Source organism: Oryza glaberrima, chromosome 12 (genome assembly GCF_000147395.1).
Source record: "Oryza glaberrima chromosome 12, OglaRS2, whole genome shotgun sequence".
NCBI lineage: Eukaryota > Viridiplantae > Streptophyta > Magnoliopsida > Poales > Poaceae > Oryza > Oryza glaberrima.
Genome location: NC_068337.1, coordinates 20491395 through 20507733, shown reverse-complemented (window position 1 = coordinate 20507733; position 16339 = coordinate 20491395). Strand labels below are relative to the sequence as shown.

The 16339-nt window shown below is 40.9% G+C and overlaps 1 protein-coding gene across 1 annotated transcript; it reads right to left on the bottom strand.

Annotated features, from left to right (window-relative positions):
• Positions 1–14675: 14675 nt before the first annotated feature.
• Positions 14676–16129, bottom strand: LOC127757656 (uncharacterized). The gene has a single exon (XM_052283223.1). The coding sequence runs from the start codon at positions 16062–16064 to the stop codon at positions 15174–15176; it is 891 nt and encodes a 296-aa protein (XP_052139183.1). The 5' UTR covers positions 16065–16129; the 3' UTR covers positions 14676–15173.
• Between the last annotated feature and the right edge of the window lie 210 nt (positions 16130–16339).

The following is a 16339-nucleotide window of genomic DNA, read 5'->3' as shown; positions in this document are numbered from 1 at the left end:
TTCTCTTGTCTCTGTTTGATATTTTGTTTTCTGTGTGGATATTCTTGCTTTCCTGTTTCTATTTACAATGTGGATTATATCCTATTAATTTAGCAAATATACAGATGCTGATGACAGGTTAACAAAATATCTAGATTATAAGGAAGGATTAAGGGGTATGTGAAATTTTGATCTCTGCTATTTAGGAAGCTGACACAATGCCACAAATTAGAGAGGCAGCGCAATTTATCTGCTTGAGTGTGATTCTTGACATGTTAACCTTTTCATTTGACATGTTCTATAAATGACAAAAGAAACTCGTCGAAATAACATAAACCTTACATTTGGACAAGTTTGTATTTTTCATAAAGTAGTGCGTGGTAATTTTAGGAGTTATATGCTTGTCATTTTTTTTCCTGTGACATTACTGGCAGATAACATACTATCCTCATCCAAAAAGACTATCTTTTTACATGGATCTCTTGTCCATCGATATTCATGTTGAAAAGTTAACTCTTTTTGAAACGGAGGTAGAATCCTTCAAGGAGGTAGTATCCTTCAAGTTTGGATATAAATAAAGCTAAGGAATGTGGGGAAGTGCTTGCCATTGCTCCCTTTCTCTCTTCATTCATCTAAAACATTACAAGGCTCTATCTGACTCTGGCACACACTCCACGCACCCCCGAAAGTAAGGTTTAAACTTAATTCATTAATAAAAATTAAGAATATGTCTAGAACGACTGAAAAGGTCAGTGGAGGAAGATGAGAAGTTGATCTGCTTCATTAATGCATCAATCCCTCAAAGATTACCTGAAATGGTCAGGTAATTGTTCTTATCATGGTTAATTGTTCTTATCATGGTTAACTAGTTGATGCCCCGCGCGTTGCTGCGGGCATAAAAGAGTAGTTCTCGGTATGTAATATTTGTGCAAACAATATAATTAAAGTTTCTTATAATTTGCTTAGAATATATCTTAAAATAATTATGGTCACAAAAATATATTATTGTATATATGAAATATTCAGCTGATGGCCAAAATTTCCAATTGGAAGGACAAAACCGTCAATGTTTCAAATAAAAGAAACAAATTTCTACATAGATATTAACAAAATAAAGGCATCATTTACTAAAAATCATAAACTTGTAAAAATTGCAAACCAAATTTAATGAAACAAAGGCTGTTATAATTAAATTGGATCAAGCATCATAACTAAAAACTAAAAATATGTTTGGACCTTGTCTTTACAGATGTAATTAGACAAATTTCAGTACCCTGTTTTAGAAGGTTTTCAGCTCATATCCTACAGAGAAGTTACCTAATCTCAATGATCAGGATCATATAGCTGAAAACTCATCACATAATTTCATTGCAGAAGAAACTACCAAGTTTCAAGTTTCATGGAGGTTAATAAAAGTTCTCAAATAGAATTGCTAATTAAATATGGAGTGTGTTTTTTTTCAGAGAGCATAAATGTCGGAGAGAAACATAGCCACCTAACTAAAACTTGGCCAAGGAACAAATATATTTTGGATCCATAGATATCCTTCACCTGAAAAACTTGGCTGAACTATAAAGTAAATTAATGATGCATGTACAGAGTACAGAATAATAGACTAAAGGTTGCAAAAGAGTCAAGGTTTTAGGGTAGGGATCAATTAACGTGTAAACTGTAGGAAACATGGATCGTCAAGGAAACTCACCATGGCTTATGCAAGCAACCATTTTCATGAGCGGAATCGATCGCTGCTTAATTACCACTGCAACTACTGGAAGTGCACTTCATAAGTGAGCTGTGGTAGGGCAATGTAGGAGATAATCAACGGTAAAAACATCGCAAAAATGTAAAAATCACTTTGTAAAGCATGGAACAAATATTTCTTGGTGCCCAAACACTGCATCTTATTTAATCAATCAGATAGGACAGTAATATATGTGAGCAGGTTGTACGAAAGGATTAATTATACAACAAAAAAAAACGAATCTCATAAGTAGCCTGAAACAAAGTACAAGCAAAGATGATCAGCTACACGAGACATGAGTATCAGAAGGGCAAGTACCTGTTCTTGGGCGTTGGGGCAGCCGCACAGGTCGCACTGAACTGGTGAGGGCAGGATTGCTGCTGACCCATGGTGAGTGCGTCATTATCAACGATGAAGATATACCGGGATTGATGAATAAAAACATGCGTTAGGTGAAGGAATTAAAATGCATTAAACACGGCCATCGGTTGCCATTTTATTGCGACAGTTTCACTACCGGAGAGGAATCGACCATGCATACCAAAGAGCATGACCGGAATGATCGAACGGTGACATAAAGGCTGGCCTGAATCAATCCGACCGTCTATTTCATAGGATGACGTGGCTTCACCAAATCTCAGCTTTATAGCAGTAAATAACTCTAAGTGGGTACCAACTATATAGAAAAGAAGGATAGGGGAATTGTTGGTTCATTTGGAATTCTTTTTTGCTTGTGAATTTCGCTTATTCTATTCTCCATTCCTTGTTTTGTGTTAATTCGGAATGCAGGGGATATTGAGGTTTGCAAAGAGCTGCAATTCTATGTAGAATGACTAACCGAGGGATGGCATTAAGAGATGAAACTTCACCAAGGAGGTTTTCAAACAGGTACATTGTTCGGTAGTATTCTTTATGCAATACAAGAATCTTATCGCTATAGATGAACATGCTTGTTTGTTTTATTTTATATAAGATTGTGCATTCTTGTTTGTAAGGATTAATACTGGTGACATGTTTTTTTTATGTTCTATTAACTGGTAGAAACTATGAAAAAGGAGAACTGAGCATAGCTCAGTTGGTGTGGTGTGAGGGTGTTCGCCAAGCTCACCTGGGTTCAAATCTCAAAATTAGTACTATGTTTTTTAATGGGATTTTACGACCCCTTATTGATAATTAAAGGATAGTCGGCTTCTCACAATTCATCTTTTCTAAAAACTAGAAGAAAGTCCGTGTGACAATAACATACCCCACTAACATATTATAAATTTGACCAACCACCATGATCAACTGGTTGTGTGACAATATACACACACTCTGCGACTACGGTTATGTAACAATGTATATCCTACTAACACACTATAAATTCTCGACTCTTTATGTCACACACATTCTCTATCGCACACATTCTCTTAAGCAAGTATTGAATATACTCCCTCCGTTCAACTTTATGAGGCATATTTGATTTCGGAAATATAAGCGACGTCTTAGGAAACTGAACAGATGCTCTTGTGTGCTATGATAAATGATCCACACTACCTCATAAGTCGATGAGTTGTGATTCTTTACATTATTACATGCATTACTCCTTTCCCTTGCACATGCATTACTTCTACAGCATTTCCAAGAACTCAATAACACATTTGTTTTCAGCTAATTGACAGAATGACATGTTACTAAAAGCCTGAAGTAGTGTACTCACCTGGCTGTGTAGAATCATGGTCCATTTAGAGGTTGTCCTAAGCTTATTGGATTTTCTTTCTTAAATTTTATTGTGCAAAGCATTGATATGCAGACACCACATGCATAAATTAGTAATGCTTGCAAAACTTGGCTACTACCAGAATGTTTCCCTAATGATTTAAGGAGCCATGCATTAGTCCGGATGAAAGGTCGATATATATGGAGAAGGTCGATATTCGTCCCTTTTACCTCAAATGCAAGACTCTCTTAACATTCCATACCTATTGTTGATGATATTCTAATAACACAAACCTTAAATCTAGACATGAATGAAGATATATGGGAGGAAAACATCTCTCTCTCTCTCTCTCTCTGACTCTGACTCTGACTCTATCTTTCTCTCTATCTCTTAATTTGTCCCTGTGTGTATGCGTGAGTAAACACACAAACACACACACAACCCACATTTCCTAAGCAAAGTACAAACTTAGTTTGACCTCCCACAAAAAATCAAGGAGATGGAAAGTGGTATTAAAACATTGAAATGGGCCTTAGAGGGAAGTTCACATGCTTCATCCAGGAGAATGAAGAAGGAACCTGGAAATGGGCATCTCTCCCTGAGCAAGCAGGTAACATTTGCCTTGTTGATTCATCTAATTGTGTTATCTTTTCTCTTTTGAATCAAAGTGTTCTTTTTAAGTTTGTGTTTGTGTTGGAAGGGCTACTAAGGTTTGCCATGAGCTACAACTCAAGGTGGAATGACTACCACCGGGATAAGACTGATAGAGGAAATTTCACTTAGGAAACAGGTAAATCACTTTACAAGTACAGATGTTCATGTTGTGCGCACACACTTTAACTATCACCATAGACAAGTCTCTTTGTTTGTCTGTTTTTTGTAAGGCAGTGCATTGTTATGTAAAGAATGGTATTTTTGTCATATTTCATAACTTCTTTTCTTGAATGTGTCGTGTTGCATAACTGACAAACAAATTTAGTTGAAAAGGAAGAAAAGCACAAGACTTAAGGATGGGTTTTAGTTGGAGTTGGGAACTCTTCCTTCAAACATGCAAAACGGAACAGTCCATTAGCGTGTGTATTAATTAGGTATTAGGGTTTTTTTTGAAAAATTGATTAATGTGATATTTTAAAGAAACTTTTGTATAATTCTTTTTTTTTGGCAAAACATGCACCATTTACCAGTTTGGGAAGCATGTGTGCGAACAACGAGGAAGTTGAGTTGGTAAAGCTCAAAACAAAAACTCAGGCTAAATGTTGTTGTAAACATCTTCTGGTTTGCAAAGAAAAAAAAAGCATGTTTGGCATGAAGCGTTATTATGGATGAACCGTCTAAATAAGTAAAGCATACGACAATTCTTTCAAGGAAAAAATAAATGCCAATCATGCTCCTTAAAACTAGTGTTATTGGCTGGATCACATTTTGTGCAAGAACCATTATACTAATGCTTTTTGTTTATTTGGTATTGTTCATTTGATTTTATCCAAGAAAAAAAATGTTTTTCATCTGACGTTAACCATTATTTTCTTTGGTCTAACTTAACTATAAAGTGTGTTGTGAATTAGTTGTTATATCCGTTTGGTTGTGTGTTTAACATTAACAAACATGCAACTCCTTCTATCTTACTTTGTCTTTGTGTTATTAATAACTTCATAAAGTGGCAACTAGTGGGCTTGAATCTAACATGATATGACGACATATCCTTGGTTAAAGAAACATAGAGCAAGGCTGCAAAACTAGTTATAAAAAAATTGCGTACTTCATATCTTTTTTTTTACTGGATGATTCTTTTTACTGCAGATGGACTGTTACAGCTTAATATCTTGCTGGAAGAAGCAACATTGGGATCAAGAACTATTGAAGGCACCTTAAGAACAAAGTCCTCTGGATATCGAAGCCTGACGCACATATGAAATCATTGTCTTTCCCAATTCACACAAATAATGAAATTAAAAAGGATATGTGTCAGAGTTATGGATACCACATACCTAATAGTAGTCGACGACTACATCTCGGCAGGACCCACCACATACCATGTCCTATACGGAAACAACCTGCGGATATAGGAGGAGTTCCGGATAAGGAAAGACAACCAGAGTTCTACATGGAAACGACCAGGACTACTCGGATTGTATTCATATTGGTCTCCCTAGTTCTACTCGGACAAGGGGACACCTATGGGTATAAATACAAGACCCCCTAGGAAGAGAGGGGACACGATCAACACGGTCACCACGATCGAGACCCACCACAATCAACAACCACCACAATATACGGAACAACAGAAGCCAATACAAGCCTACATACGCCAAGATAAGACGCCGGATATCGACTTCAGGGATAGGCATGGCTATTCCCCTACGGTGTCTCCAGATACCGTCAGGAGAGACGAAAGCGCTATCTCTGATCTCGCCGGACACGGATTCGAGGAGGAAGGCTACCCTGTTGTCGACTACGAGTCAGCCTTTCTGACCGCCATGTCGACAACAGTTAGATACGCTAGCCCACATATTGTACTGGTGTGATTATGGTGAATAAAAAGCAACTCCAGCTTCGGCCAATAGGATGTAGGGTTATTACCTGACAACTCAGGGGCCCAAACCTGTATAAAAATCCCTGTCTCCATCTCTTTTACCTCAGTCTCGCGTATATCCTAGTACCAACGATCCCCATACTGTCCAAATACTAGAACCGTGACATCAAACGTCGACAGTGGCGCGCCAGGTAGGGGGATTTTGGTGCTTCAGGATTTCGACGAGATGGGTTTAAGAGATGGATCCTCCGATAACAAGCTACTCGACAACTTCGACCATATAAAGATCTAATCTGATCGGAGTACGTCTCCCGACGAGATTGGAATCATCGTCATTAACTATTCGATCCGACGAGATCGTTCAAGCTTCAAGATTTTCGCCACCGCGGAAGACATCGATTTAGTTTTATCGATCAGGAGGTTTCGTCCCCGACCGACCATCTCCAAATCGACATCGCCGGAATTCTGACTGATCAAATCGGGATCGGCATCTACTACGCACGGTTGCATGCAGCGCGCGGTTCCCAAGACCCAAGCTTAATCAGGATCAACATCCATTATTCAAGCTTAATCAATACAATCTGGAATCAGAACCCGATTGGTTGAGATTTCACGTGCAGCAGCAGGACAACCGAGCGGACGAGAAGCCGACCGATTGCATTGTCATGCACACGTGTATTAGCATGCACATTGTGGAGCCCCTACGAGCCACCCATACGTGTGCTAGTCACTGTGTGACCAGAGAACAATTTAGGTTGGCTACTAAGGCTAATTAAGGTAATTAGTAAGATTAATTTTTTTAAATTAATCTACTAATTCCGTAGATACATCCGGCATGTATCTATAAAGGTACGCAATATTTTATCTGCAATTTATTGTACCTATTCAGATCATACAGTATTGTCAGATCTATAATTTATTACGTTTACCTAGAGCATGTTTTTTATACAATATATACTGCGCGAGTACTTCCGATGTTAGGCCAACTACGGTCTAACGCTGGGGGCTCGCTCTGTTTTCTTATGTATAAATCATGCTTGTTTACGGTTTACATAATATCTGATAATTACATCTGCTCGTTATATCCTGATAATACTAGAAGATCCATGCAGTTTTTTGAGTACATACTCGATATTATCTGCTATATATCTTGCCTTCTAGAAAATATTTTTCAGGAACAATTGAGCACTCGAGTAGGTTATGGTCGAGTACACTCCATTATCGAGAACATTCTCGACAAATGCGGAGTTATCGCACCCAACTTACCAACGAAGACCGACGACCTATCTCATAGCACCGGCCATGGCTGGACTACTCGAGAAAAGGTTGTCAACGGATAATTCCTCGCAAACGCCGTTGGCTTGATCACCCGACATGATTGCGAGCAGACATCCGGATATGCTATAAGTTGGGTATGTGAGTCATGCTGGCCACATGATATGCACATGTAATAAACCAACTTTAGCGCCCCTATAGGTGATTAAGAGACTCCTACTCCTAGTTCTCGAACCAGTAAAGCGTAGTGATCTCTCTCGCCTCACTTTAAGTGGTCGAGTTACGACTACTGCCTGGTTCTCGACCAGCGATGTAGCGTCTCTCCCACTACTTCCACTTTAAGTGGTCGAGTTACGACTACTGCCTGGTCCTCGACCAGCGATGTAGCGTGTCTCCCACTAGTTTCACTTTAAGTGGTCGAGTTACAACTACTGCCTGGTTCTCGACCAGCGATGTAGCGTCTCTCCCACTAGTTTCACTTTAAGTGGTCGAGTTACGACTACTGCCTGGTCCTCGACCAGCGATGTAGCGTCTCTCCCACTACTTCCACTTTAAGTGGTCGAGTTACGACTACTGCCTGGTCCTCGACCAACGATGTAGCGTCTCTCCCACTACTTCCACTTCAAGTGGTCGAGTTACGACTACTGCCTGGTCCTCGACCAGCGATGTAGCGTCTCTCCCACTACTTCCACTTCAAGTGGTCGAGTTACGACTACTGCCTGGTCCTCGACCAGCGATGTAGCGTCTCTCCCACTACTTCCACTTCAAGTGGTCGAGTTACGACTACTGCCTGGTCCTCGACCAGCGATGTAGCGTTTCTCCCACTATTTCCACTTCAAGTGGTCGAGTTACGACTACTGCCTGGTCCTCGACCAGCGATGTAGCGTTTCTCCCACTATTTCCACTTCAAGTGGTCGAGTTACGACTACTCCCTGGTCCTCGACCAGCGGTGTAGCGATTCTCCCACTATTTTCACTTCAAGTGGTCGAGTTACGACTACTACCTGGTCCTCGACCAGCGGTGTAGCGATTTTTCCTACTACCTCTACTTCAACAAAGTTGATAGCAGGTACACAATATCGCCAAGTGTTTTACCCAAAGATCCCTTACCACGATGACACCTAGCGTTGAAACCTATCCTACTGTCCCTTTATGTCGTCTTGACAAGGCCTCCGAGGAACCTAAGGGAACTTTGGCTGGGGACGCCCAGAGCCGATAAGGCCTTGTCGGATCCTGTAGAGACAAAAGACCATGTAAAACCTGGTCGTGTAAAAGTTCTCGCCGTGCGTATTAACCAAGCCGTGTGATCGGAAATTGAGTTTTCCAACTTCACGGCTGGGGGCTAGGATCAGTGCTTGTTCAACCAAGGCAGGTCAAGGGTCCAAGAGCCTTATCCTCTGAGAACGATTCTCCGACGACAAGGCTGGGGGCTAGGAAGAGTGTATGACTCTACAAACTGACTGATCAAAGTCGGTAAGAGAGAAGACACTCATACACAAAACATTGGTCGGTAAAGTTAATTCATTTTTAGTTTTCCATACATATTATAACATGTCACCCTTTGAGCGTTCGCTCGGGGGCTATTTCTATTTGATATTCTTTTCTGAGTATTGATTTCAGGAAAATTATATTCGACATTATGGAAGACTCCATGTCTCTATGGTTCTACACCAAGATCGACTAAGGCGAGTACGACCAATGTTGACAAGGCTTCGTCGCAGACTCTACGCCTTCTCGATCGCTCGAGAACAGTTGCTGGATCTCGACAAGGAATACGGAATGAAGAAATGGTGTACTCGCCGAGATAAAATTTCTTGACTTCAATCCAAATTCTCGATTACAGCAAGACGGGAGACTTAGTCGTCTGCTCTGTACTTCCTTGGTTGACATCAGAGATTGACTTAGACAAACCCTTTCGGTGCCCGCACGAGTCTGACAAAGGAAGTCTAACGTTATCTCTAAACTCACCGAGAACGGTCACATGAGCTCGATAACAGTTACTCCAATGTCTGCGCGCGGTTGAGAATATGAATTCGTTCATTTGCATTGAAGTCGGGGGCTACTGTCAGGGTTATGGATACCACATACCTAATAGTAGTCGACTATATCTCGGCAGGACCCACCACATACCATGTCCTATACGGAAACAACCTGCGGATATAGGAGGAGTTCCGGATAAGGAAAGACAACCAGAGTTCTACATGGAAATGACCAAGACTACTCGGATTGTATCCATATTGGTCTCCCTAGTTCTACTCGGACAAGGGAACACCTATGGGTATAAATACAAGACCCCCTAGGAAGAGAGGGGACACAATCAACACGGTCACCACGATCGAGACCCACCACAATCAACAACCACTACAATATACGGAACAACAGAAGCCAATACAAGCCTACATACGCCAAGACAAGACGCCGGATATCGACTTCAGGGATAAGCATGGCTATTCCCTACAGTGTCTCCGGATACCGTCAGGAGAGACGAAAGCGCTATCTCTGATCTCACCGGACACAGATTCGAGGAGGAAGGCTACCCTGTTGTCGACTACGAGTCAGCCTTTCTGACCGCCATGTCGACAATAGTTAGATAGGCTACCCCACATATTGTACTGGTGTGATTATGGTGAATAAAAAGCAACTCCGGCTTCAGCCAACAGGATGTAGGGTTATTACCTGACAACTCAGGGGCCCGAACCTGTATAAAAATCCCTGTTTCTATCTCTTTTACCTCAGTCTCGTGTATATCCTAGCACCAACGATCCCCATACTGTCCAAATACTAGAACCGCGACATCAAACGTCGACAATATGTCATGGGCAAATTTCATCATCTACTTGCACTAGAAGCAATGAAGGTGGAAAGGAGTTGGTATGGTCAGTTACAAATTTAGGGCAGTTTACGGCTCAAGACGCAAATTCCATCAACAATAATGTGTCTAGGAATACCGAATACAGACCTAAGCAAAAGGAGAAATAGCTAGCAGTACAACAACAGATGGGGCAAATTTCGCATTTTCGCATGATTTTGGAGCATTTGCCATCATATTTGTCATTATTTTCTGATATTTTTGGTAATGCACGATGAGCAGAGCATCCAAATATACACAATAAAAATGCTTTTAAGTTTTAGGCATGCGTAGAGAGCGTCTATGCTTGTGTGCATCCAAATATATACTATAAAAACTTACAATTTTTAAGCGTGTGTAGAAAGAGAATGTTTATGTTTGTGTACATCCCAATATATATACACGGTCAAAAAATGACCGCATAGACCATGCAAGAAACGGTTGGCGCTAATCCAAAGATTAAATAAAAATAGTGATTTTGTGTCCTCCTTTTATTTTATTAATACAATAATAAACATCTATCATGTGATTCGAGAAAAAAAATAAAGAGATGTCTAGAACTTTTTTTGAAAGTTATGCTCTGGTGATCAGTGAAACCAAGACTTAATTTATCAGGGTGTAGAACTTTGAACAAGCAGTTGGCATTTGCTTATAACTTATTTTCCGTATATGCTCACTTGGCATTTCGGGTATGGGGCTCCGGTGTTGCAAGTGATCATTTGCCTTGCACAACGTTATATTGATATTCTTGATGCATATGGTGACTTTTTATTTAGCACTAGCTAGCCTTTTATTGTTTGATGATTCATCAAAATTAAACAAATCAACCAGCAAAGAGAAACTTACACATGATTGGAATCCATGAAACATACCTCAACTAACTCAAAAATGGCCATCTTACATTCACATGGAAGCAAATTATAGAAAGTGTGATCCACACTTTTCAAGTATGTGCATTGACAGCATTGTGATATTTGTCATACACACCTTTTCTCCTTACAGTTTCAATATTTAGACACCTTTCAGTTACTAGCAAGGTATGTTTTGTTTTGTTTGAGAGAAACATGTACTATTATATTTTTTATTATTTTCTAATATTTTTGGTAATCAATGTACGATGAGCATAGCATCCAAATATAGACGATCAAAAAATGTTTTGAGTTTTAAGCGTGCGTAGAGAGTGAGTGCGAATGTTTGTGTCGTTGTGTGCATCCAAATATGCACTATCGAGACCTGACAATTATGATGTGCGTGTACACAGCAAGTATTTATGTTTGTGTATATCCAAATATGTAAATATTCACATCATCACCAACTAGCATTTATTATTCTAGATCATCTTAAAACACTGCAAGCATAACACATCATCTCTATAGACTATATCTAGCTCATCATACAAACATGTCAAATTATCATCCCTGCATCATTTTCATAATATTTTAACATATATCTATCCATCATTTCTATAATATGTAATATATATTCATCAATGCATTCAGCAACAAGGAACATCAACTAGTTTACACATGATTGGAATCCAGGACATGCCTCAACTAACTCAAAAATGACCATCACATGGAACCAAATTAGAAAGTGTGATCAGCACTTTTCAAATATATGCATTGTATATTTTTGTCATACACACTCTCTCCAAGCAGTTTCAATATTTAGATACTTTCAATTGCTAGCAAGGCTTGTTTTCTTTAGTTTGAGAGAAACATCTGCCATCATATTTGTCATTATTATTTTTTATATTTTTGGTAATACGTGAGGAGCAGAGCATCCTAATATACATAATAAAAGATGTTTTTAGTTTTAAAGCGCGCGCATAGAGTGAGTGTGCATCTAAATATACACTATCAAAACCTGATGATTTTGAAGTGTAGGCAGATAGCGACTATTTATATGTTTATGTGCAACTAAATATACACGTCAAAAAATGACCGCACAGACCATGCAAGAAATGGTTGGCGCTAATCCAAATATTTACTAAAAATATATATCTAGACTTAGTTTTTTCAAAGTTATCATTCTGGATCACTGATTAAAATATAGGTGTTCAATTCATGATCATGAGCACGTGTTGTTTGAACTAAAGGCAAACAAATTTTGCCCTTATCATGACAACGAAATGGATAATGATGACCTAAGGAAAAAAGAAGGGAGTATCTGATGAGCAATTTAGGCATTTTAAGGTTGCTGCCGGAGAAGCTGCTGGCCGTCATGATTCCAAGCATGCCTCTTTGCCCGGTCAAAAGACGGCACCGGTCTTCAGGTAAAAAACCAAGAAGGGCAAGCATAATCAACAAATGGATAGAATAAACCATCCAAGTACCATCATTTGGTTGGCCATTTGGCATGCTAATCACTGCCTGACATTCTGGAGATGCTGAAAGGAAATGTTCCTGACATTCTACAACGAATCAGCCGCTACAAAACTTAAAAAAAATAATTTTAGAGTTCATTTTAAGGTGTTTTTAATGAAGTTTTTTTTCAGCATTGCTTTTAAGTCACTAAGAACGTGTATAAGTTTTATGCCGTTACAGCTTAATGTAACTTATAATCAGTGTTACAAGAAAGATAGGATGTACAGATCAGATCATTTCTACCGTCAGCAGAGATTATCATGCATGGTAAAATCATACAAGGAAAAATAATTTACTGACCACATAAATCACAAAAAGAAAAGGTTCATCAGTTTGGCAAAAAAGATGGCCAACCTGCCCCTACTTGAATAGTTCCATTATCTTATAACATTCCAGTTCATACCATGTTTTGTGTTACATCTCAAGTGCAACTGCTACAGTGCTTACCTGAACCAAACCCCAAGTGCTTCCCAGCAAAGCAACACTAGTACAGCACAGTTCACATAGCATTAGCATGTCCTCTCATCTCACACTGCATCATCCATTGTGGTTTCAGATTTTCAGTGACCTGTCTTGCAGTTGCATGCAACAAAATCAGGCAGGGACAGTGAGAAGAGCAAGGAAAAAAAACAACAACGCATCAATGTTTCCCAGATTTCTTGTGTTCATGTTCAGAAATCAGAACAAGATGGAGTGCTACTACTGTTTCCCTCATCACATTGTACTACAGTGGTCAACTGCTCTGAAAAGTGCAGGTACTACTGTTTTGCCAATCTTTATTTTTTGACAATTTTTATTCTGAAATAATTACTTCCTCCGTCTCATGATATAAGGATTTTAAGTTTTTGCTTACAACGTTTAACCACTTGTCTTATTCAAATTTTTTTAAAATTATTATTTATTTTATTTGTGACTAACTTTATTATCTACAGTATTTTAAGCACAACTTTGGAGGGAGTAAAAGTTACTAGGAGTAATATTCTGCAGTGCACAGATTCTTTCCCAGTGATCATTGATCACTTTTACCAACTCTCATGTCTTTTGCTGAAACATTACTCCAAAAAGTTTGTTCTTGCAGTGAGAGGCTCCCAGTGCAGCTGAAGATCTGACAACACAAGCCTTGCAGCAATCCAGCCCCAGATACAGATACAAGCAGCCTTCACCAGACAAGGCTCGAGGAGTAGATGGAGTAAATACTCTGAATATTTTAAACATGCAGATTTAAAAACAAGGATTTGATTCTCCATTTAAATATTTTAAAGCATGCCCATGTTGCTATACATTTCTCAGATGAGAGCAAATAACAGTTATATGTGAGTGGTTTAAAAACATTGCATTGCAGCACACTGGATAGTATTTTACTCCCAGGTTGTATGATAATTATGTCTAAAGAAGTTACTAAGCACAAGAAGCAAACAGGATAAGAAAAGAACTGTCATGTCAGCTGTTCCTGTCCACCTAATTAAACCCCAATGGGGGAGCAGTAAACATTAAACAACAACATTATTAGTACCAGGCTTGCAACCGCAAGTGTTTTAATTACTGTTTCTTGTTTCTTGCAGCATTCAGATTGAGCCAGTTTCTTAAGAGAGCCTCACCAACCAGTGTGTGCTGCCATTTATCTTCAGTTATTGCAAAGCTAGCTAACATGAACAATATAGAAAGGCAAAGCTTTATTGCAAAGCAGCAAGCATGGACCAATAGAAAGCCAGCAAAGCTCAAGACAGAGGATTGCTACTGGCCATGTCTGAAGGAAACAGGATTACAAGAGTATCTTACACAAGATTCTTGTTGGTTCATTAATATTAATCACTGCTCTTAGCCATTATTTTAGTTCTTAAATCTAAATCTAGAGATATCCTTTAGGTATTTGCAACTATATCCCCATATCATTGTTCATAACTACTTCCTCCGTTTCAAAATATAAGTCATTCTATCCTCCGTTTCATAATATAAGTCATTCTAGCATTACCCATATTCATATAGATGTTAATGAATCTAAACATATATGTGTGTCTAGATTCATTAACATATATATGAATGTGGATAGTGCTAAAAAGTCTTACATTATGAAACGGATGGAGTATATCCTTTAGGTATTTGCAACTTTACCTTTATCAGAAATATTTATGTTGGCAATTTTCTCCAGACCAGGAAAGTGTACTCCTTTGTTCTTCTGCAATTGTCATCCAGCAGTAGCATGCTGATACTAAAGAGTAGCTTCTACTTGGGCTAAACTGGGATGAAGTTTCCCCAAGTTTAATAACAAAATAGAACCAAATAAGATAGAGAATCTAGACAACCAAACTACTTTAATCCTTGCTTCCCATGAAAAGCACAATACTTTCAGTTCTTGGATTCTTGCCACTATAATATTTGATAGTGTCACCAACTCACCAACACAAACAGTAATCCCAAGAACACCAAGCAGAATAAAAAAAACAATAATAATAAACCATTTCTTTGGCATTCAACACTTGCATCACCATAAATTACTACAAAAGAGAGATCAAACAGCCCATTAATCCCCTTTTTTCTATACAAAAAAGAAAGTCAAACATTTTATCATTCCATGCCTTCTTGGCTTCTTCTTGCAACTACCATACATACTTACTACTTCTAATTACTCATTACTAATAAACACTTAAGTAAGCCAAAGCCATGAACAGTAGAATTCCAAGAAACAGCAGCAAGAGCAAGAAATCCATGGCGGTGGCGGCGGCGGTCAGGGCGTCATGACCTGGACTTGCCGGCGGCGGCGGAGGAGAGGCGGGAGGTGAGGCCGAGGCAGCCGAAGAGAAGCCCCTGCTGGTACGGCAGGAACGTGCGCCGCCGCATCTCCTCCACCTCGGCTCGCCTCGCCGCGTACATCCGCTCGTGCGCCGACCTCCTCCTGCCGCCCCTCGCCGCGGCGGGCGCCGGCGACCGCGGCAGCGCGGTGGGCGGAGGCGGCCGCGGGTCCTTGCCGCCGTCGGAGCCGCTCCGGTGGAGGAGATCCTTCAAGAATTTCCACCTGCGGGAGCTTCTCGACGAGGAGGAGGAAGAGGTGGAGGCGGACGACGCCGTCGAGGAGGACGACGACGACCGCGACGCTGACGGCGCCGCCGCGTTCGCCACCGGAGCAAACGACGACGCCGGCGGCGGCGGCGGCGGCGGCGGCGGCGGCGGCGGTGACAGCCATGTGCGGAACGGGGAGTGGGAGCGGCTCCGGCGGCGCACGGACCGGCACCGGAGGCGGCCGCCGCGCTCGTCCCCCGCCCCAACCTCCAGCTCCTCCCGCGGCGCCTCGCCGCCGACGAGCGGCGGGAGCCGCATTGGGCGGATCTGGCCGTTGTGGAAGAGCTCGTCGGCGGAGGACATCGCCGCGGGAGCAGGAGACGGGAACCTCGACGAGAAATCGAACTCGAACTCATACTCCTCCCCGTCGCCGCCGCCCTCGCCGCCGTGGTGGTGGTGGTGGTGGGCGGGGCTCGCCGGCGCGCTGAAGAAGCCGCCGGGGAAGGGGGCGTCGCGGGCGGCGGGGCTGGACGGCGCGCTGACGAACGGGGTGGAGCACGCGCTGTCGCCCCCGGTGGCGAGGTGGTGGTCGTCGCCGGAGACGGTGTCCGCCGCCGCGGCCGACATTGCGGCGGCGAGTGGGGGGGAGTGATGGAATTGGGGAGGTAAAACAGGAAGCAGCTTTTAAAGCGCTTGTCCGACGAGGTCGGTTACTGGTTGTTTTGCGGTTTAGTCCCTGTAGAAACTGGAAATTTGTAAACATTCATAATAATGGTGTTTTTCTAAGGAGCTACTACCTGTTTTTTATTTTTATTTTATTATTTTAGAAACACAGTAAAAAACATACGCTCATAATGTATGCATACTCATTCCTATAAACATACACATGCACACCATATCTT

What these genes read in the sequence shown, in the direction of transcription:
- LOC127757656 (XM_052283223.1), bottom strand. Translation starts at nt 16,064, where the DNA reads ATGTCGGCCGCGGCGGCGGACACCGTCTCCGGCGACGACCACCACCTC.